This window comes from Mustela nigripes, chromosome 4, assembly GCF_022355385.1.
Source record: "Mustela nigripes isolate SB6536 chromosome 4, MUSNIG.SB6536, whole genome shotgun sequence".
Lineage (NCBI taxonomy): Eukaryota > Metazoa > Chordata > Mammalia > Carnivora > Mustelidae > Mustela > Mustela nigripes.
The window spans coordinates 90,452,678-90,468,926 of NC_081560.1; the positions used below are offsets into that span (position 1 = coordinate 90,452,678).

General features: G+C 42.6%; 1 protein-coding gene across 1 annotated transcript; it reads left to right on the forward strand.

The window, feature by feature from the left end:
* Positions 1-813: 813 nt before the first annotated feature.
* Positions 814-4,837, forward strand: LOC132015127 (probable G-protein coupled receptor 141). The gene is made up of 2 exons (XM_059395774.1): positions 814-971; positions 3,823-4,837. The coding sequence occupies exon 2, from the start codon at positions 3,858-3,860 to the stop codon at positions 4,743-4,745; it is 888 nt and encodes a 295-aa protein (XP_059251757.1). The 5' UTR covers positions 814-971; positions 3,823-3,857; the 3' UTR covers positions 4,746-4,837.
* Positions 4,838-16,249: the final 11,412 nt, after the last annotated feature.

The following is a 16,249-nucleotide window of genomic DNA, read 5'->3' on the forward strand; positions in this document are numbered from 1 at the left end:
TGGAAGTCATGAAGATGTCTCTTGTATCTTCATATGTCCTAAACCCAATGCTTCCTTAAAAATATGTTTTGAGATCTTAGCACAGCTGAAGATGATTATGAAGGTTGAAAATGAGGTTGATGTGAGGAAAGGAAATGCTTTCGAGAAAAATGACATGAACCCTCTTGTGGAAATTACAGCACAGAGGTTTGGGCTTCAAAAGAACCATATCTCTGAATACAGTTGCTGAGGGAAGGGAGTCTTTGAAAACTGAAATACAGAGCTATATTTTGAGCACACTGTTGAAGATATGAAGGTGTCTGATAGAGTACTCCTCTAGGTCATTCTTATTTATTTATTTATTTGACAGAGAGAGAGAGAGAGAAGACACTGAGAGAGGGCACACAAGAGTGGGAGTGGAGGGAGAAGCAGGCTCCCACCTAGCAGGAAGCCGGACGCAGGGCTCCATCCCAGGATCCTGGGATCACGACCTGAGCTGAAGGCAGAGGCTTAACGACTGAGCTACCCAGGCACCCCTCCTCTAGGTTATTCTTATATTCTTCATGTAAAACATGTGGGCTAAAACATACAAGTATGATAAGAGGCAGCTTTTGAAAAAAAAGAAAACCATGGAAGTTTTTCAGGTTACTAAGGAAAATTTCTGCAATAATGACAGTAAAAATGAAAGTCTTGATGTATAAAAATGCTCTTTTATATGTTTAACCACGAGCTGTGGAGACCAACATCCGTTTGTGGCCCTTAGGAGGTTTATCTGGGTCCTCCATCTTGACTGTTCAACTTCGAAAGCCTTCAGTCTGAAGTGTGTTTGTCATTCATAGCTCACCCCAAGATTTCTCTTGACGCTTGTCGTTGCTGGAGTCTTGATTCCAGCCACATGTTCTTGTTGCCTGCCTGGATGTGGATGACCCATAAATAAGCAGCGGGCCCTGAATCTTCCAGCAGAACCAAATCCTAAGAGGAAAAAAGATCGCGTAAGTAGTCTGGGGAGTCGTTTGTTTCTGCCTAGAAAACAAACAGAGAAATACCTAGAAATTATAGGCTATTGAAGGATAATGTTTGGTGTGGAGGTGGGGGCTGTGGCCTTAAGTCTTGAGGCAGAGGGGGCGGGGGGGATAGAAACAGTAGAACATAGTCCCCATGTATTTAAATATTTTTAGGACAATACTGAGAAGTAACTACAGAAGAGTGGGATCTTGCTTTTGTGAAATATCCTTGTGTATGTTTCAGAAGGAAAGAGGCATTGGTACCTTGATGCCCTATTCTGTGTCAGGGAATCTGTTAGGTTCTTTACAGACACCATGTAACTTCTTACAAAATATATGTTCTCATTCCCATATCTATAGCTGAAGAGACAGCTTTAGAGCTTAGCATTTGTCCCATAATTAGACTGCTGGTGAGTGGCAGGGCACACTATTTCCAAATGTCATACAGCCTGGGAAGGTGTGTGCATTGAAACTGTGCAACTGACAATTTAGATTTTCATTGCTTTAAAATAATTTCAAATTTGAATCTTGTCTTCTTAGACTTGGGGGCTACCAAAATTTTAAACTAAATTGGTATCATATTTGTTCATAAGTTATATGAAACTCTTCTGTTTCACACAAAAATCACATAAGCATTATATATTTTATCTTATTATAATTTTTTTAAAAGATTCTATATATTTATCTGGGAAAGAGAGAGGGAGCAAGAGAGAGCGTGAGTGGGCAGAGGGAGAGAATGAGGTAGAAGCGGACTCCCCACTGAGCAGGGATCCCAATGCAGGGCTTGATCCTAGGACCCCCGGAGCATGACCTGAGCCAAAGGCAGACACCCAGCCACTGAGTCATGCATGTGCCCCAGCATTATATATTTTAAATATGTACTTTGTGAAAGTGAAAGTGCATATTCTAGCACATAAAATTTGATAATCACATTTTTGAGTTGTAATAAAATCTTATTTAAATATGCCAGGTCCAATATAATGTTTCACAAACAAAAAAATTAGTTATTCCCTCTGAGGAGATGCTGGAGTAGCAGAGGAAAAATTCCAAAATATCTTAGACATTTGCTGTGGAATAGCTTCTCCCTCAGATACCAACGTTCAAACTGCTTCTGGCCAGGTTAGTGGTAGATGCATGAGAAAAAGGGACAGATCCTTCTGGACAGGGATGACTGACCTGTTGATGTCTGAGTCCCACACTGTCCAATCAAAGGTTTGAAAAAGTTTTTTTTTTTATTGTCGGATATTCATAAATTTCCAACATTCATAATATTCATAAATACTTACTGGTGCCATAGCAGTTTTATGTGACTAAGTGTATATCTGCCTAGGTATACAAAGTAAGGAGAAAAGGGGTAAATGTCTTTTCGTTTCTGATGTTTCACGTTAAGTATCATAACTTTTACATGGCTTTTCTTGATGTTGTTACCGAGCTATTTCAAGTGCATTAGCTGCTTCATGTAGACAGTAGGACCTCTCGCATTTCACAGCTCGAGCTCCGTGGAGCCAGGTGACTCATACACACTCCCACAGCGACCCAGTGACAGATCTGGCACTCATTTGCAGGACGGCAGATTGCTACGCAGTCACTGCTCCTTACACATCCAGCCTGAAAAACTTACATGAAACTTAAACATGGGCACCTGAGTGGCTCAGTCGATTAGTCGTGTACCTTCAGCTCAGGTCATGATCCGAGGGTCCTGCGGTTGAGCCCTGCATTGGGCTCCCTGCTCAGTAGGGAGACTGCTTCTCCCTCTCCTGACTCTCTCTTGCTCTCTCTCTCAAATAAATAAATAAAATCTTAAAAAAAAATCAAACAAAAACAGAAAACAAAACCAAACAGAACTCACCCACCCACCAACCCCAACTTTTCACGGAAATGTAACGTACTAGTCTAAGATTCAGTGTTAGCAAGAAGAAGAGTGCAGGATATAGTGTGGGCTGCTCCCTGCTCAGAAGCTATTCATAGAAAATATATATTTATTTAAAGTAGGCTCTTTGCCCATCATGAGTCTTAGAGTCAGATGCTCTGTGGACTGAACCAACCAGGTACTCCTAGTAGAAAATATTTTAAAATGTCTGATGCATCTTCTTACAATAATTGCACACAATTTATATGATCTTCTCTATGTTATCCCAAATTGGATTTCTAACAATAGAAAAAATGACCTTTGTAGATCTGAGATGAGTGTGACCTGCGTGTATGCCGACTCTGCCTTTATTTAAAATTTTGTTATTTTATTCATCATGAATTTTTTGCATTAATTTTTTTAAATTTTAAATTTTAATTTTTTTTAAAAAATTGCATTAAAATACCATTGATTTTAATTACTGAGTTTTTGGCCTTTCCTTAAATTTTATGCTACAGGCTAACATGTCCCATGCTAATTTCAGCCCTGGCATGTGAGCTTAATAGAATGACTGGGTCTACAGTTATTAATTTTATACTCAAACGGACTTATTTCTGTGATTTTGCTTCACTCTTTTTCTTTAATGTTTGGGTAATTAAGGGGAGTCCCTGGGCGCCTGGGTGGCTCAGTGGGTTAAGCCGCTGCCTTCGGCTCAGGTCATGATCTCAGGGTCCTGGGATCGAGTCCCGCATTGGGCTCTCTGGTCAGCAGGGAGCCTTCTTCCTCCTCTCTGCCTCTCTGCCTACTTGTGATCTCTCTCTGTCAAATAAATAAATAAAATCATTAAGGGGAGTCCCTGACAATATTTATTGGGTCTATAGCTTGAGGTTTATAAACAGTTGGCTAGGATTGTAAAACTCAATATTATTAAAGTTAGTTGCTGTATAGTTTCCATATATCTGTTATAATTTTGTGAAACTTTTGATTTAGGAGTTTATGGTCTTCTAAGCATTTTGTGGCGATACATGGAGCCCAACAATATGACCAACCTGCCAAACGCCTCAAACACAGAGCAAGGCCACTGCAAGAGACACTGCAGGATGATTCTGATAACACTCTACAGCATGGTTTTGCTTGGAGGCACCACGGGGACAGTACTGATGTCACGTATGATGTGCAAAAGGAAGAGCCAATCCATGATTGCCATGATCATTCTCAATATCATAGTGCTACACTCAGTCCTCCTGGTCAGCCTCCCATTCCGCCTCAGCTATTATATCTTAGATGTCTGGGAGTTCGGATCCTTTCTCTGCCGACTGGTCAGCAGCATAATATACGGTCATATGTACTTCACCTTTGTTTTCTATGTGGTCATTGTCATACTTCGATTGCTCGTCTATTTTAAGAAACTTCAAATGCAAAAGTTGCAAAAATACCACATGGTAGTATTAAGCATTGTTATTTGGACCACGGGCAGCCTTGTTTTTTGGCCAATATTACTTTTACAATATGGCATACATCCAAGCTACTCAGAAAAACCACGGTGCTTTGAGTTCTACAAAGATCTCAACCGGGGGGATCTCATTATCTTGAACTACTCTATGATTGTCATTATGATCTCAACAGTTGTTATACTCTTTCTGATAGAGATGGGTGTCATCGTTCAACTGATAAAAGCTCTCTGGCCTGACATGTGGGCACATCAAGACTATAGAGCTCAAATCAAGAGCTTCTTCTTCCTCCTAGTAATAGTGGTCTGTTTTATACCCCACCACGTATTCCGGGTACATTTTATTCAAAATTACTCAGAGATAGACAATTCTGAGTTAGTTCTTTATAATGAAATTTTTGTTGCTTTGACTACTGTCTGTTGCCTGGATATGGTGTGTTTCATAGGTGGGGTTATCCATTAAATACTCCTTGTCCCTCACTTTGTAATTGTTTTTGTTTGTTTGTTTGTTTGTCTTTTACCATTGTGACAAAACAGTTTCAAATGAATGACTGCTACCATGATTTCAAAATTTTTCAAATTCTCAGCTCTTGATTGTCACTGGAATTATTTTTCCATGAAAAGGTAATGAAGACCAATTGTCCCCCTCTTCTTGGGTGATCTGTTTTCTGTGAACTGTATATTCACTTGCCATAGCTCTACCCAAGTTGACCCTAAATGTCCTTTCCAGACTCAACTCAACCTCTTTTTCATGCAGTATTTACTCCTGTTGAGCACAACCATGGGCCTTTCCTACTCAACAGTCCAGCCTGTTCTCTTTGCCTTCTCTATTGCTGGGCTTTGATCTTAAAATGTTCTTTCCCTCCTTTTCCAAACTATCTCTTCTTTAAGGTCTAGAGAATTTGAAGACATGGACTCTAGAGCCTTAACTTATTCAACTTATGCTCAGCCTGATATACATGCCTCTTGAAAATGACCAGTAGTCAGCGAAGATATGGCAGCTGGCCGTAGTATTTGGAGGAAAGAACTAAGTTTAATAGTCAATAGACTTGACTATTGGAAGGAAACACTTCCAGGATTGCTGGAGCATTAATATGGTTTGATTCTAACTAAGACTTTGTAGGTACTCAGGAAATAGAGAATGCCTCCCAGATCGACGTTTCTAGACATGGATCCATTAAGCAGGAAAAGAAATTGGAAAATGTGTAAAGCAGCTGGTCTTAGTCAAAGCATGCTATACTAGACTACATTAGACTCTATTAGAGCCCAAGCTTTTGAGAGTGTGGGACTGTTTTTAAGCTTATCCAAGGCACCTTATATGAACAAGTAATATTACATAATGAAAATCAACTCTGGTTGATATTAAATTTTAATGAATCAAATAACCAAATAACCAAACCCTTACTGGCTAACAAGACAGCATAGTTAATACAAAAGAATTTGAGAGTCATCTACACATGTGGATTCAAAGGTTTTTGGTAACTATGGAATCATGGATGAAGTATTTATAATCTCTGAGCCCCAGTATCCTATGTTACAGGGTTTGGGTAAAGGTAAAACAAGACAGAAGCATGTGTTAAGTTGTGTTACAGTGCCAGGCATGTGATCCTCAGGATAACATTACTTATTTTCCAAATCCAGTGACACATTTTATAAATAATTTTAAAACAGATTCAGAATGTTGATTCATGTAAAAATAGACTTTAGAGGCTCAGATGCTATTCATCAATGTTAATCTCATGCTTTATGTAATTATTAAGTCAGTAACTTAATGGATGCTTATTCTTATTTTTGCCTATAAAAACTTATTATTATTCTATAATTATTGATAACACTTAAAATACTATAGAAGAACCATTTTATAAACCTGCTTATAAAACAGGAACATGCTAAATAGCAGTGCACTTCAATTACATGTAATCACTTTTTAAGGGGATATGATATGTCCTGAGTAACTTCAAGATTGTGATTGATTGTGTAACTTAAGGATGTAGTCATTGCTCGCTTACCAGTTTGTTGGGTTCCATGATTTCCTTTTAATTTTGTGGGCAGCGGAGCTAAGAAAGCCTCTGATGAGCTCTGCCTGATATTCCTGCCCCTGTGCAATCTCCCCTTTTACTACTAACTTATGAATGAAATAGGGCAGAACAATGAGGTATCATTTCCAGTGTTAGGTTATAAAAGGACTATGGCTTCCATCTAGGGCATCCTTTCTCTCCTTTGTGCTGTCTCTCGGATTGCTTCACCCTGTAGGAAACCATCTGCCATGTCATGGGGCAGCACAAGTGGCAAAGAGTCAATACCTTCTAACAACCATGTGAGTGAGCTTGGCAGTGGATCTCCTGAGACCTGCCAGTAGACGTGCAGCTCAGAAGAAAATCCCTTCCCATTTGAGTCTTGAGGTGATGGCAGCCCTGGCTGGCATTGAGTGCAGCCTCACTGAGAGACCCTGAACCTGAACCACTCGGCTAATCTACTCCTAGATTCCTACCATGAAACAATGAGACAATGAATGCTGTCTTCATCTACTAAGTTTCAGAATAATGTATTACACAGCAATAGGTAACAAATACAGTAAGTGAGTTATTTACACCTGTGGAATGCTGCCACATAAAGCACTTGTGCCTGAGATTTACATCCACTTGTTAGTTCCTGCCTGTTCTGAAAGACCCTGGAGCTGCACCCAAGAATCAAACAGCACGCCTCCACTGGATGCAACTTGCAAGAGGTTTATTGGTTACACAGGTGCCTGCAGACACATCAGCCTTTGTGGACTGAGCGCGTCAGGCTAAGTTGGGGAGCAGATTATATAGGGCAAGGTTGGGGTGGTGGGAATCAAGTTTACAGAAGCAGATGCTTGGTTACAGGGATCTGATTGGTTAACTTAAATCAAGCATTGTCAGGCACTGGGTTTAAGGCAAGGACACAACGGTTTGTTCTGGTGGGCCTTGGCTCAGCACTCTGGAAAGTCCCAGATACACTCTATTCCTCATTTGTCTTTTCTTTTGACAGACCGGGTGATCACAGACAATAGACATCCTGGTATGTGTTGCCATCCGGCTATGGGAACAATCAAGCCTTCAGCAAGGGGAGAGGGGGTGCTGTGGGGACATCAGGTTACTTAAACAAGCCTTTAGCAAGGGGAGAGGGGTCTTTCAGTTCCAGGTGTTCATGATAACAAGAAATATCATTGCCTGTTTTCTGAGTCAATACGAACTGGTTCTGGTATTGTATAAGCTTTGCTTCTACCCCTAAAGAATAGATGATATTACATGGAAGTACATTGGAATGGTTTTAGGGTGAAGACTGCAAAGGGAACAGCTGGGGAGTGGGTAGGAATTTCTCTTTGTTAGTCATACTGATGTATGGATTACGGGCGCTCTGAGTGTGGTTCCTAGATCCCCACCTGCAGGAGCAGTATCTGGGACCTTATTAAAAATGCAAATTCTTGAGCTCTACCTGTGACCTACTCATTCAGAAATTGTGGATGTGGAACCCAGTGATTATGTGTTTTAACGAGCCCTTTAGGTGATTCTGATGTGAGCTAAAGTGTAAGAATCGCTGCCCTAGATACACTTGATAGATTAAAAATGGACACAAATTCTTTGGCACGGCTCCCACTGTGAGATGGAATCTCTCTTTCCCTTCCCTGGGAGTGGAATTTGCGACTGTGCCAACCAACAGAACAGAGGAGAAAGGACCCTGCCATTTCCAGAAGTGGGCCTTAAGATACTGGAAACCTTCATTTCCCTCCCTTGGAACCTTGCTCTTAGAGCCTGAATGGTCATGGAAGAAGTTTGACTTCCCTGCTGAGGAGAACACATGGAGATGTCTGCGATGGACGGCTAGAGATGAAGGGGAGATGAGCTCAGAGAAGCCCAGCCTTCCAGCCAAAGCACCAGGCATGGGAATGAAACTGCTTGGGCTCGCCAGACCACCCCGCTGCTGTGGGGCTGCTGCCACGTGATCCCAGTCCCCTTCAGCCGGTGCGGAGAAATTGCCCACTCAGTCCTGCCTGAATTCCTGATCCCCACAACTGAGAGATACAATGAAATGATTGTATTAACCATATTAAAATATGAAAAAGAAACAAGTGAAGTTGAATTGAATATGATTTATGTGACCCATTCTATCCCAAATATTATCATTTAAAGAAACAATCAATATAAAAATTATTAATAAGATTTTTTGCATTATTTTATTCCTATTAAGCTCTTCAGAATCTGGTGTGTATTTGAGGCTTGTTCGGAGCAGCTGCATTTCAGGGCTCACACATGGCTCATGGTCAATATATTGGACAGCACAGATCAGCATCACCCAGAGATCATTTGGAGATGTACCTGAGGATCCTTTTCTTACAGGAGACTGGCCTTGTGTCTCTCTGAAATTCACTTTCCTCCCATGTGAAACAGGAATAATAGAACCTACTTCAGAATATAAAAATTAAATGGTATTGTAAGAGTGCAGATAGCAGTGCACAGCAAGTACAAATTCTCTGTCTGTCTCTCCGTATAGATACTATTGGTTCTGTTTCTGCAGAGAACCCTAATGCCTGTGTGAAGCAAGATATCCTGCTATCACTAGCTTTTGTTTATAGGAAAATGTCATGTATGTTTGTATTAAACAACTTAGGATTGCTCCAGCTCACAGATTTAAGGGCCTGGAAGGAAGCCTTCCTCTTGCAAATCCACAGACAGGACCATTAGCGCAGCCACCACATGGGTCTGCCCTGTCTTTCTTCTCTTACGCATGCTCCTAGTTGGCAAAATCTTCTCTCCACAAAGTGGTACAAGATCTCCAGTGTCCATGCCCAGATTCTCCCGTTCTTCCAGTGTTTACAGTCATCAAAACACAAGAACTCTGCTGGGCTCCAAGTCCATGGCTAGACAGAATGAATGGTCCCCAGTTCTACCTAGGTCCAGAGTCCCTAAAACTGTCTTTCATCCTTCTGTTACCTCTGGCCTTCATTCCATGTCTAGAATTTTTTAAGTCTCTGGATAAACATCCCTATCTGTCCCTGATCTTTTCCCAACCCTATATGGAGTTCGTTGCCTGGCCCTGCTCTGAGCACCAGGAACCTGGCCCTGATGCATGGTACTTTGGGTTTTCTTGTTACTGGGCTCCTGGTTGGATCTGACCACTGGGAGTTACCTGTAGGAGAGTTGGTCCAGAGGGAGGAATGAGGGTGAGGCCTGATTCTCTGCCCCTTCCCCACATTGTTATCACACATCTAGCAGGGCCTGTAGCTCTAGGCTTCAGCTTCTACTTCATGGCCCTGCTCTCCCTGCATTCCATGGAGAATTCCAAGGTCTTTTCTTCCCTTCGTCCCTCCAGGCCTGGACTTGGTGCTGAAATCTCTGTTTACATCAGTATCTCTTGTTGGCTCCCTCATTTCTGCTCACCGAAACGTACCTTCATTAATGCCTTTTCAGTTTCTCCCTCTGAGTTGCATTCTGCTTCCTGCAGAGAGGTGGCTGATTCCTTAAGAACTCAAATGCGTTCCTGAAGGTGGATGGAAAGGGAACTCCATTCTCTGCATTTGCCTCGGTTTCCCCAATTCAAACGCCCTCTTCCCCGTCTCATGAAAAGAAAGATTTCACAACTATCAACAGATTCAAATAAATAACAAGGTGGGGTGCAGAGGCAGAGACGCTGACAGAAACATTATCAGGGTAAAAGAGTAAACGTGGCCTTGGATGCATCCATACAGAGGACTTGCCACCTCTTCCCCATTTCCCTGTGAGAAGGTCAGAGGCTTTAGCTTCAGGCAAGACAACTTCACGCCACAGCACCAAAGAATCCAGCAAGAAGTTCTGATGTGACTCTTACTGCCTCCAACTCATTCTGGATTTTGAAGAGAACTGAAAACAAAACAAAACCAACCAAAAAAAACACAAAAAACAAAAAACAAAACCCAATAATAATTTTATAAATGCACACGTGTCTTGAAACTGCCTTTTGAGTTTTCTGGTATTTCCACTTAATTTTCCACTGGGCTATTTCAGGTGGAAATGTCAAGTAGATTGCAGGAGGAAAAAAAATGGTACCCCCTTAAGAAGAAATAATGCAGGGCTATACCGAGAGGTCAATATCATGCACCTATGCTGGGGGGTTAATTTTTTTTTTTTTTAACTTTGTTGCATTTGCTTTAGGGCACTAGCATCTATTCATTATAACAGTGATAGGGATTTTTGTGAAAGGTATAGGTTTTAGATAGATGATGCCCACACAGGAGCACTAAATGGAATATTTTAGAGTTTTATCTCTACATGACAATAGATGAGTACAATTATTGAGTACTCCCCTGCTGGAAACTGTTCTAAGCCTTATATCTACTTTAAATAATTGAATCCTCAGAAAGTGATAAATAGGTTCTATTATTATCTCCAGGGAAGACACTAGACTATGAAGAGGATAAGAAACTTGCCCAAGGTCAGAAAGACCCCTACTACCCAATACTGCCTCCTCACAGGGATTTCACAAAAAATATGTGTGCTGGGGGGCAGTCAGAAAAGCCTTCATGTAATAAGCGTTATATATTCACAAATCACTGATCACATAGAGCAAGGGTGATCCTGCTATTATGACTCAAGGACTTTTGCCCTGTAATTTATTCCCTGGGGAGTCACTCATTCTGTGGATCTTAATAATCCTGACTTAACAGTCAATAGTGGTGAGACTCAATAGATTTCTCCTTCCACTGTGTCATCCTAGAATCCCTGAAACTCATGATCTTCCCTCCAGTTCTAATAGTTCTTTTTTCCACCCTCATGTGAAAAACATCATTCACTCAGCCAAATCTGAAGCTTGAGAGTTTTCTGTGGATTCTCCTTCTTGCTCACTCCTGTAAAGCGTGCCTTCGTAAGTCCTATTGACACTAAGCCCAAGGTATCTCAAGCGAGTCCTTTTTGCCCTAGGCATGTTCTCTGCCTTCTTGTAGGGCTAACCCCATCCTCCCCTATTGCTATAATAGCTTTCTATCTTATTATGTCTCATTTCACTACCCCAAACACATTTAATCCAATAGTCACACTGATGTCACAGCAGATTTTTTTTTTTTTTTAAGAATCAAAACCTTTGGGGTGCCTGGGTGGCTCAGTGGGTTAAGCCACTGCCTTCGGCTCAGGTCATGATCTCAGGGTCCTGAGATCGAGTCCCGCATGGGGCTCTCTGCTCAGCAGGGAGCCTGCTTCCCTTTCTCTCTCTCTCTCTACCTGCCTCTCCATCTACTTGTGATCTCTCTCTGTCAAATAAATAAATAAAATCTTTAAAAAAAAAAGAATCAAAACCTTTAATGTCATCCATCTGTTGTAAATCTTCCCATTTTAAACGTTGAGAAGTTTCCCACTGTTTTCCCATAAAGCCCACACCCTTGATCAAGCTGTGAGATCTTCTGTACATTTTGTAAATGAGCTTGCGCCCCTCCTGGGGCAGAGATTTTGGCATTATAATGAGGTAAAAGTGGTTGTGTGGCATTCTAGAGATCCCTCTACCTTCATTCTGTGCTGGCCTGAGTCAGGAGTTCAGCTCAAGCTGGTCTGAGCGGCCTGGGTAGGCTGGAGGTCTGGTCAGCTCAGTTGTTATCTCTGGAAGGGATTTTGCTTTCCATTTGGCTGCGTTAAGAGCTAAGCTGGAAAGAAGAGCTCAGGGAACAGTGTGGGACAAAGGTCAGTGAGAGCAAGCAAGTATGCAGTAAAGGTCAGGTCCTGGGAGCTGAGCAAGGTTGACTGGATAAAAATACAGCTTATGGATATAGACTTTTGAATGCTAACAGTTTTAAATCACAGGGAATCTCCAAGATAGTTGTGTTGGGTCCCCAATGTTGGGTCCCCCAATAATGGGTCTGTGATTAAAGGAGTGAGACTGATACATAGTGAAGGACAAGCAAAGCTTTATTTCGTGCCAAGCATCAAGAATCAAACTGACCGGCCGGGGCCACGCCTCTTACAGAGAGGGCGACCCCTCCCTGCTTCACAGACTAACTTTTATAGAGCAAAGGCCATGTGCTTGGGCCTGGCCACACACAGGTGGCAAATGAGATTATAACACACAGAGAAAGGGGCACAGTCATGCTAGATCACACATAGGTGACCAACTGAATTACAATTTACCGTATAGTACACATTTGAACTAGCCTGTCACCTTGGTGAGAATTGGCCAAAAGGCTGGGCCCACACTCCTTGGTAGCTAGGGAGACAGTATGCACGCTTGACTATTTGGACGTCTCCACCTGGCCTGACTCAACCCCGCATTCGGGCTATTATCTCCACCTGACCTGACCCACCCTTGTATTTGGGCTTTGTTACCTGGGACTGGTATCGCGCAGACTTGGTTTTAAATAAGTTCCCCTGGACGGGGTGGGGGGTAGGGTAGGGTCAATTTACGTTTTACTGCATAAACGACAAAATGGCTGTTCAACTGAGGTGGGGCCGCTCTGGCTAAATAGGCCCTTATATTTGTAATAAAAATAATTAAAGTCACTAAAAGCACAAGATATTTTAATAACTTCATAAAATAGAGGAAAACAGGATACAGAAACATGTCCTATTTCTTTTGCTCATGCTGGAAGGAGCGCCAGTCCTCTCATCTGGCCTCGTTCCCTTCTGTGCTCTCCCATCTCTTCAAGCTTTATTTCTCTATTTCTTCAACCTTTGCTCTCCTGACTTTGAAAAATCACCCTTTCAATACAGTGTAGCCAACCTCTTCCACTTTATTGAACGGTAGTTAAAACCAGCCCACGGTCTTTGGCAACATCCCTTCTCTTCATCTTTAGGTTTCTGGAAAGAGCTGTTGATTCTCTTTGCCTCCACTTTCTGTCTTGACATTCTCTCTTCCAGCAACTTTCCCCAGAAGACTCCACTGAAAACATTCTCATGACATCAGCATTGACTTCTTTGCTGTTTAGTCGACATAAGCAACATTTAATTTGACCTTTGTTTGTTTGTTTTATTTGACCACTTTGCAGCATTTGGCAATATTGACAATTGTTGGCTTTCCATCATCTCATCCTTTGATTTCTGTGACATCACCTGCTCTTGGTTCTTCTCCCATTTTGGCTATTCCTTCTCAGTTTCCTTCATTAGCTTCAATTTCTCTGTTCCTAAATGTTGACGTTCCTAGTGCACCCTCTTGGAGCCTCACTTTCTCAAATGCCATACTTTCCTGGGCCATTCAACTCTACTCTTCTGTCCTTTAAATATGCCAGTTATCTGCAAATCTCTATCTCCTGCCCAATTATTTTGTAGATATCTTGATTTTCTATCTAGTGGTCCCCAATGTGTTACGCACACCTTCCCTGAGGTGTGCAAAATACTCTGTAAGCTTCCAAGAAGTGATATTGCTGATTGTGTTTATTTTCTAATCTGAGAAATGAGGATATTATGCTTTGTTATTATTTATATATTCATTATCAGCAGTGTCCTTGTTATGGAACCTGGACTGGATCCTGGCGGAAGAACCAAGTGGCACTTGGAGACCTTGGAGGATGGGAGGTTAATTTAACACTGGCGAGCTCAGAGGAGAATGATTTCCAAAGGTCTAAGACCCAAGCACAAGCAGGGAGGGTAAATTATACCCTTCTACTTCCGCATACATGGTACTTTTGGCGCGAGCAGGGAACAGGGTAGGAAAGAAGAACCGGAAGGGCTTTGAGACAGGGACTGGAATTCCCTTGCTGGTTTGATCTGCCATTTTAGTTTTTCCCTTATCATCCTCAAGGGCTTCTTTGTCCTCTCATTTCAGTGTTGTACAGCATATGCTTTGTCTCTAGGTTTCAACCACCCACCTATATGCAAAGGCACTGGATCTCAAGTTCCGTTCAGTGTTTCTTATAGGGAGCCGGTCACACATGGGCACGTCCCAGCTATGTGTGGCCATTGATTCCCCTCTCACCTTTCACCTTTAACTCCTGAGTTTTAGCAAATCCTAAATCCAATTAGTATTCCTGAATGATGATGACAGGCTCGCATGTCTACTCTAAAACCACGCATGGACCCATAGTTGCAGAATATCATTTATACTTACTACATATACTCTGTAGTGTTGGCCAAGAAGTCACTATAATGCTCCAAGAAGCTTGGGAAACAGCATGTCATCAATCCAGACCAGCTGAGATTAGGCCATTCTATACGTGTCACATTACGCCCAAGCTGTTAATTTTATTAAAATAATAATAAAAAATCATGATCATAAAATAGGAGAATCTTTTCAATAGAGAGTACCTATGAAAATATTTTTCCCACATAGACTTTCAGTGGTTATCTCATGGGAAAGCTTATTTTTATTTTGCAAAAAGAAAGTGTTTCAAATTTGAGGACATGTGCTCATCACTATTTTGCTATCTAACATGTATTTTAAAACATAATCAACATTATCTGTTCATGATTACAGTGCTATTTTTTAAAAAGATTTTATTTATTTATTTGACAGAGAGAGATGACAAGCCGGCAGAAAGGCAGAGAGAGAGGAGGAAGCAGGCTCCCTGCTGAGCAGAGAGCCTGATACGGGGCTCGATCCCAGGGCCCTGAGGTCATGACCTGAGCAGAAGGCAGCGGCTTAACCCACTGAGCCACCTAGGCGCCCCTACAGTGCTATTTTAGAACAGTGAGAAAATTACTTTTTGAAACAACTCATGGTAAGGAGATAAAACTGTATGAAAACCGGTATTTAGACATGTTTTTGTATTGAACATGATTTTAATGGTGAACGTGGCCAAGCATTTATTCATGTTTGGAATCTGGCAAGTCGTGAATGAATTGCATGTATGAATCTGCCATGAATGCTAGACCCCGGCAAAAATCAGTGAAAACATTCTGTAAAAATCTATTGACTTTGTGGAATTTGCAACAGAATATTGTACACTTTATAATTATTTGTTACTTGTTGTCACACATTGTTCTTATTTATGCCAGTAAAATTGATCATGATTCGTAGTAATTTCCAAGAGAGCTAGTTGTTAACATCTACCAGCACACCAGTGATTATGTCTGTTGTCACAGGAGAACTTCTGTCAACCTGCAGGTGGCAAACGCACCCGTAGCATAGGGGGCTGTCCGGCACTGAGCAGAGAGGTACAGGGGCTCCGGGCAGCGGACTCCCCCACCCCTCCCACCCCTGCCACCCACCCCCCATCCCCCATCCCCCCCCCCCCCCATCCCCCGCCCCCCCCTCCCCTATCCCCCCCCACCCCCCACCCCTTGCGGGTGTGGGAAGAGCAGCAGGACTCAAGCTCTTAGTGGTCCTGGACCTGCGCCCTGGGGGAGCTTCGAGGCACCGCCCCCGCGGGGAGGGCCAGGCTTGCGGCGTGGGTGGGGAGGCCGCGGACGCTGGCCCCTCCTCCTGATGTCCGTTTCAGGGTCCTCTTTCTGCCTCTTTCCCGGGACCAGCGTGGACCGACGTCCAGACCGTTAGATTTTTACCTGCTCTGCTCCCAGGTACTCGGACCTCTTGGATCCGTGCTCGCAAAGGCCGCAGGCCTCATCCAGGGGCTGGTTTGGATCCTCGGGGGCCTCTTCCCTCCGGTTCTTGTCAACGTCGGAGTGTAGCTTGGAGGAGCACCTGTTGTGTGTTAAGCTTGTTGGAGAATCCAGCACCTTTACCCGGGATGGATTTGGTTTTGTCGTCCCGAATAACTCCTTTATTTTGTGCTAGTCCCGCTGTCACGCGCGCGGGCCACCACACTGAGCGCCCCCGACCCCCCGGAGTGGGCCGTTAGGGCCTCACTGACTTAACTCTCGTTCTGATGTGCTTGCTCAAGACCACCCTAGGGTCTTGTTCTACTCATGAAACCTCCGTGAGGAGGGACCCGAGGAGAATCCGTGGTCTGGTCACAGTCAATTAACACATGTGCAAATGAAAATAGACAGAACACCCCGTGAAACTTGAGGAAAAGAAAACTTTGTAAGGAACTGTACCTTGCAACATTCTTACCTTGCTTACCTTACATTCTTACCTCTTACTGGGAAAGGA

Excerpts from the sequence above, each read along its gene's own strand:
- LOC132015127 (XM_059395774.1), top strand. The coding sequence starts at position 3,858 with ATGGAGCCCAACAATATGACCAACCTGCCAAACGCCTCAAACACAGAG.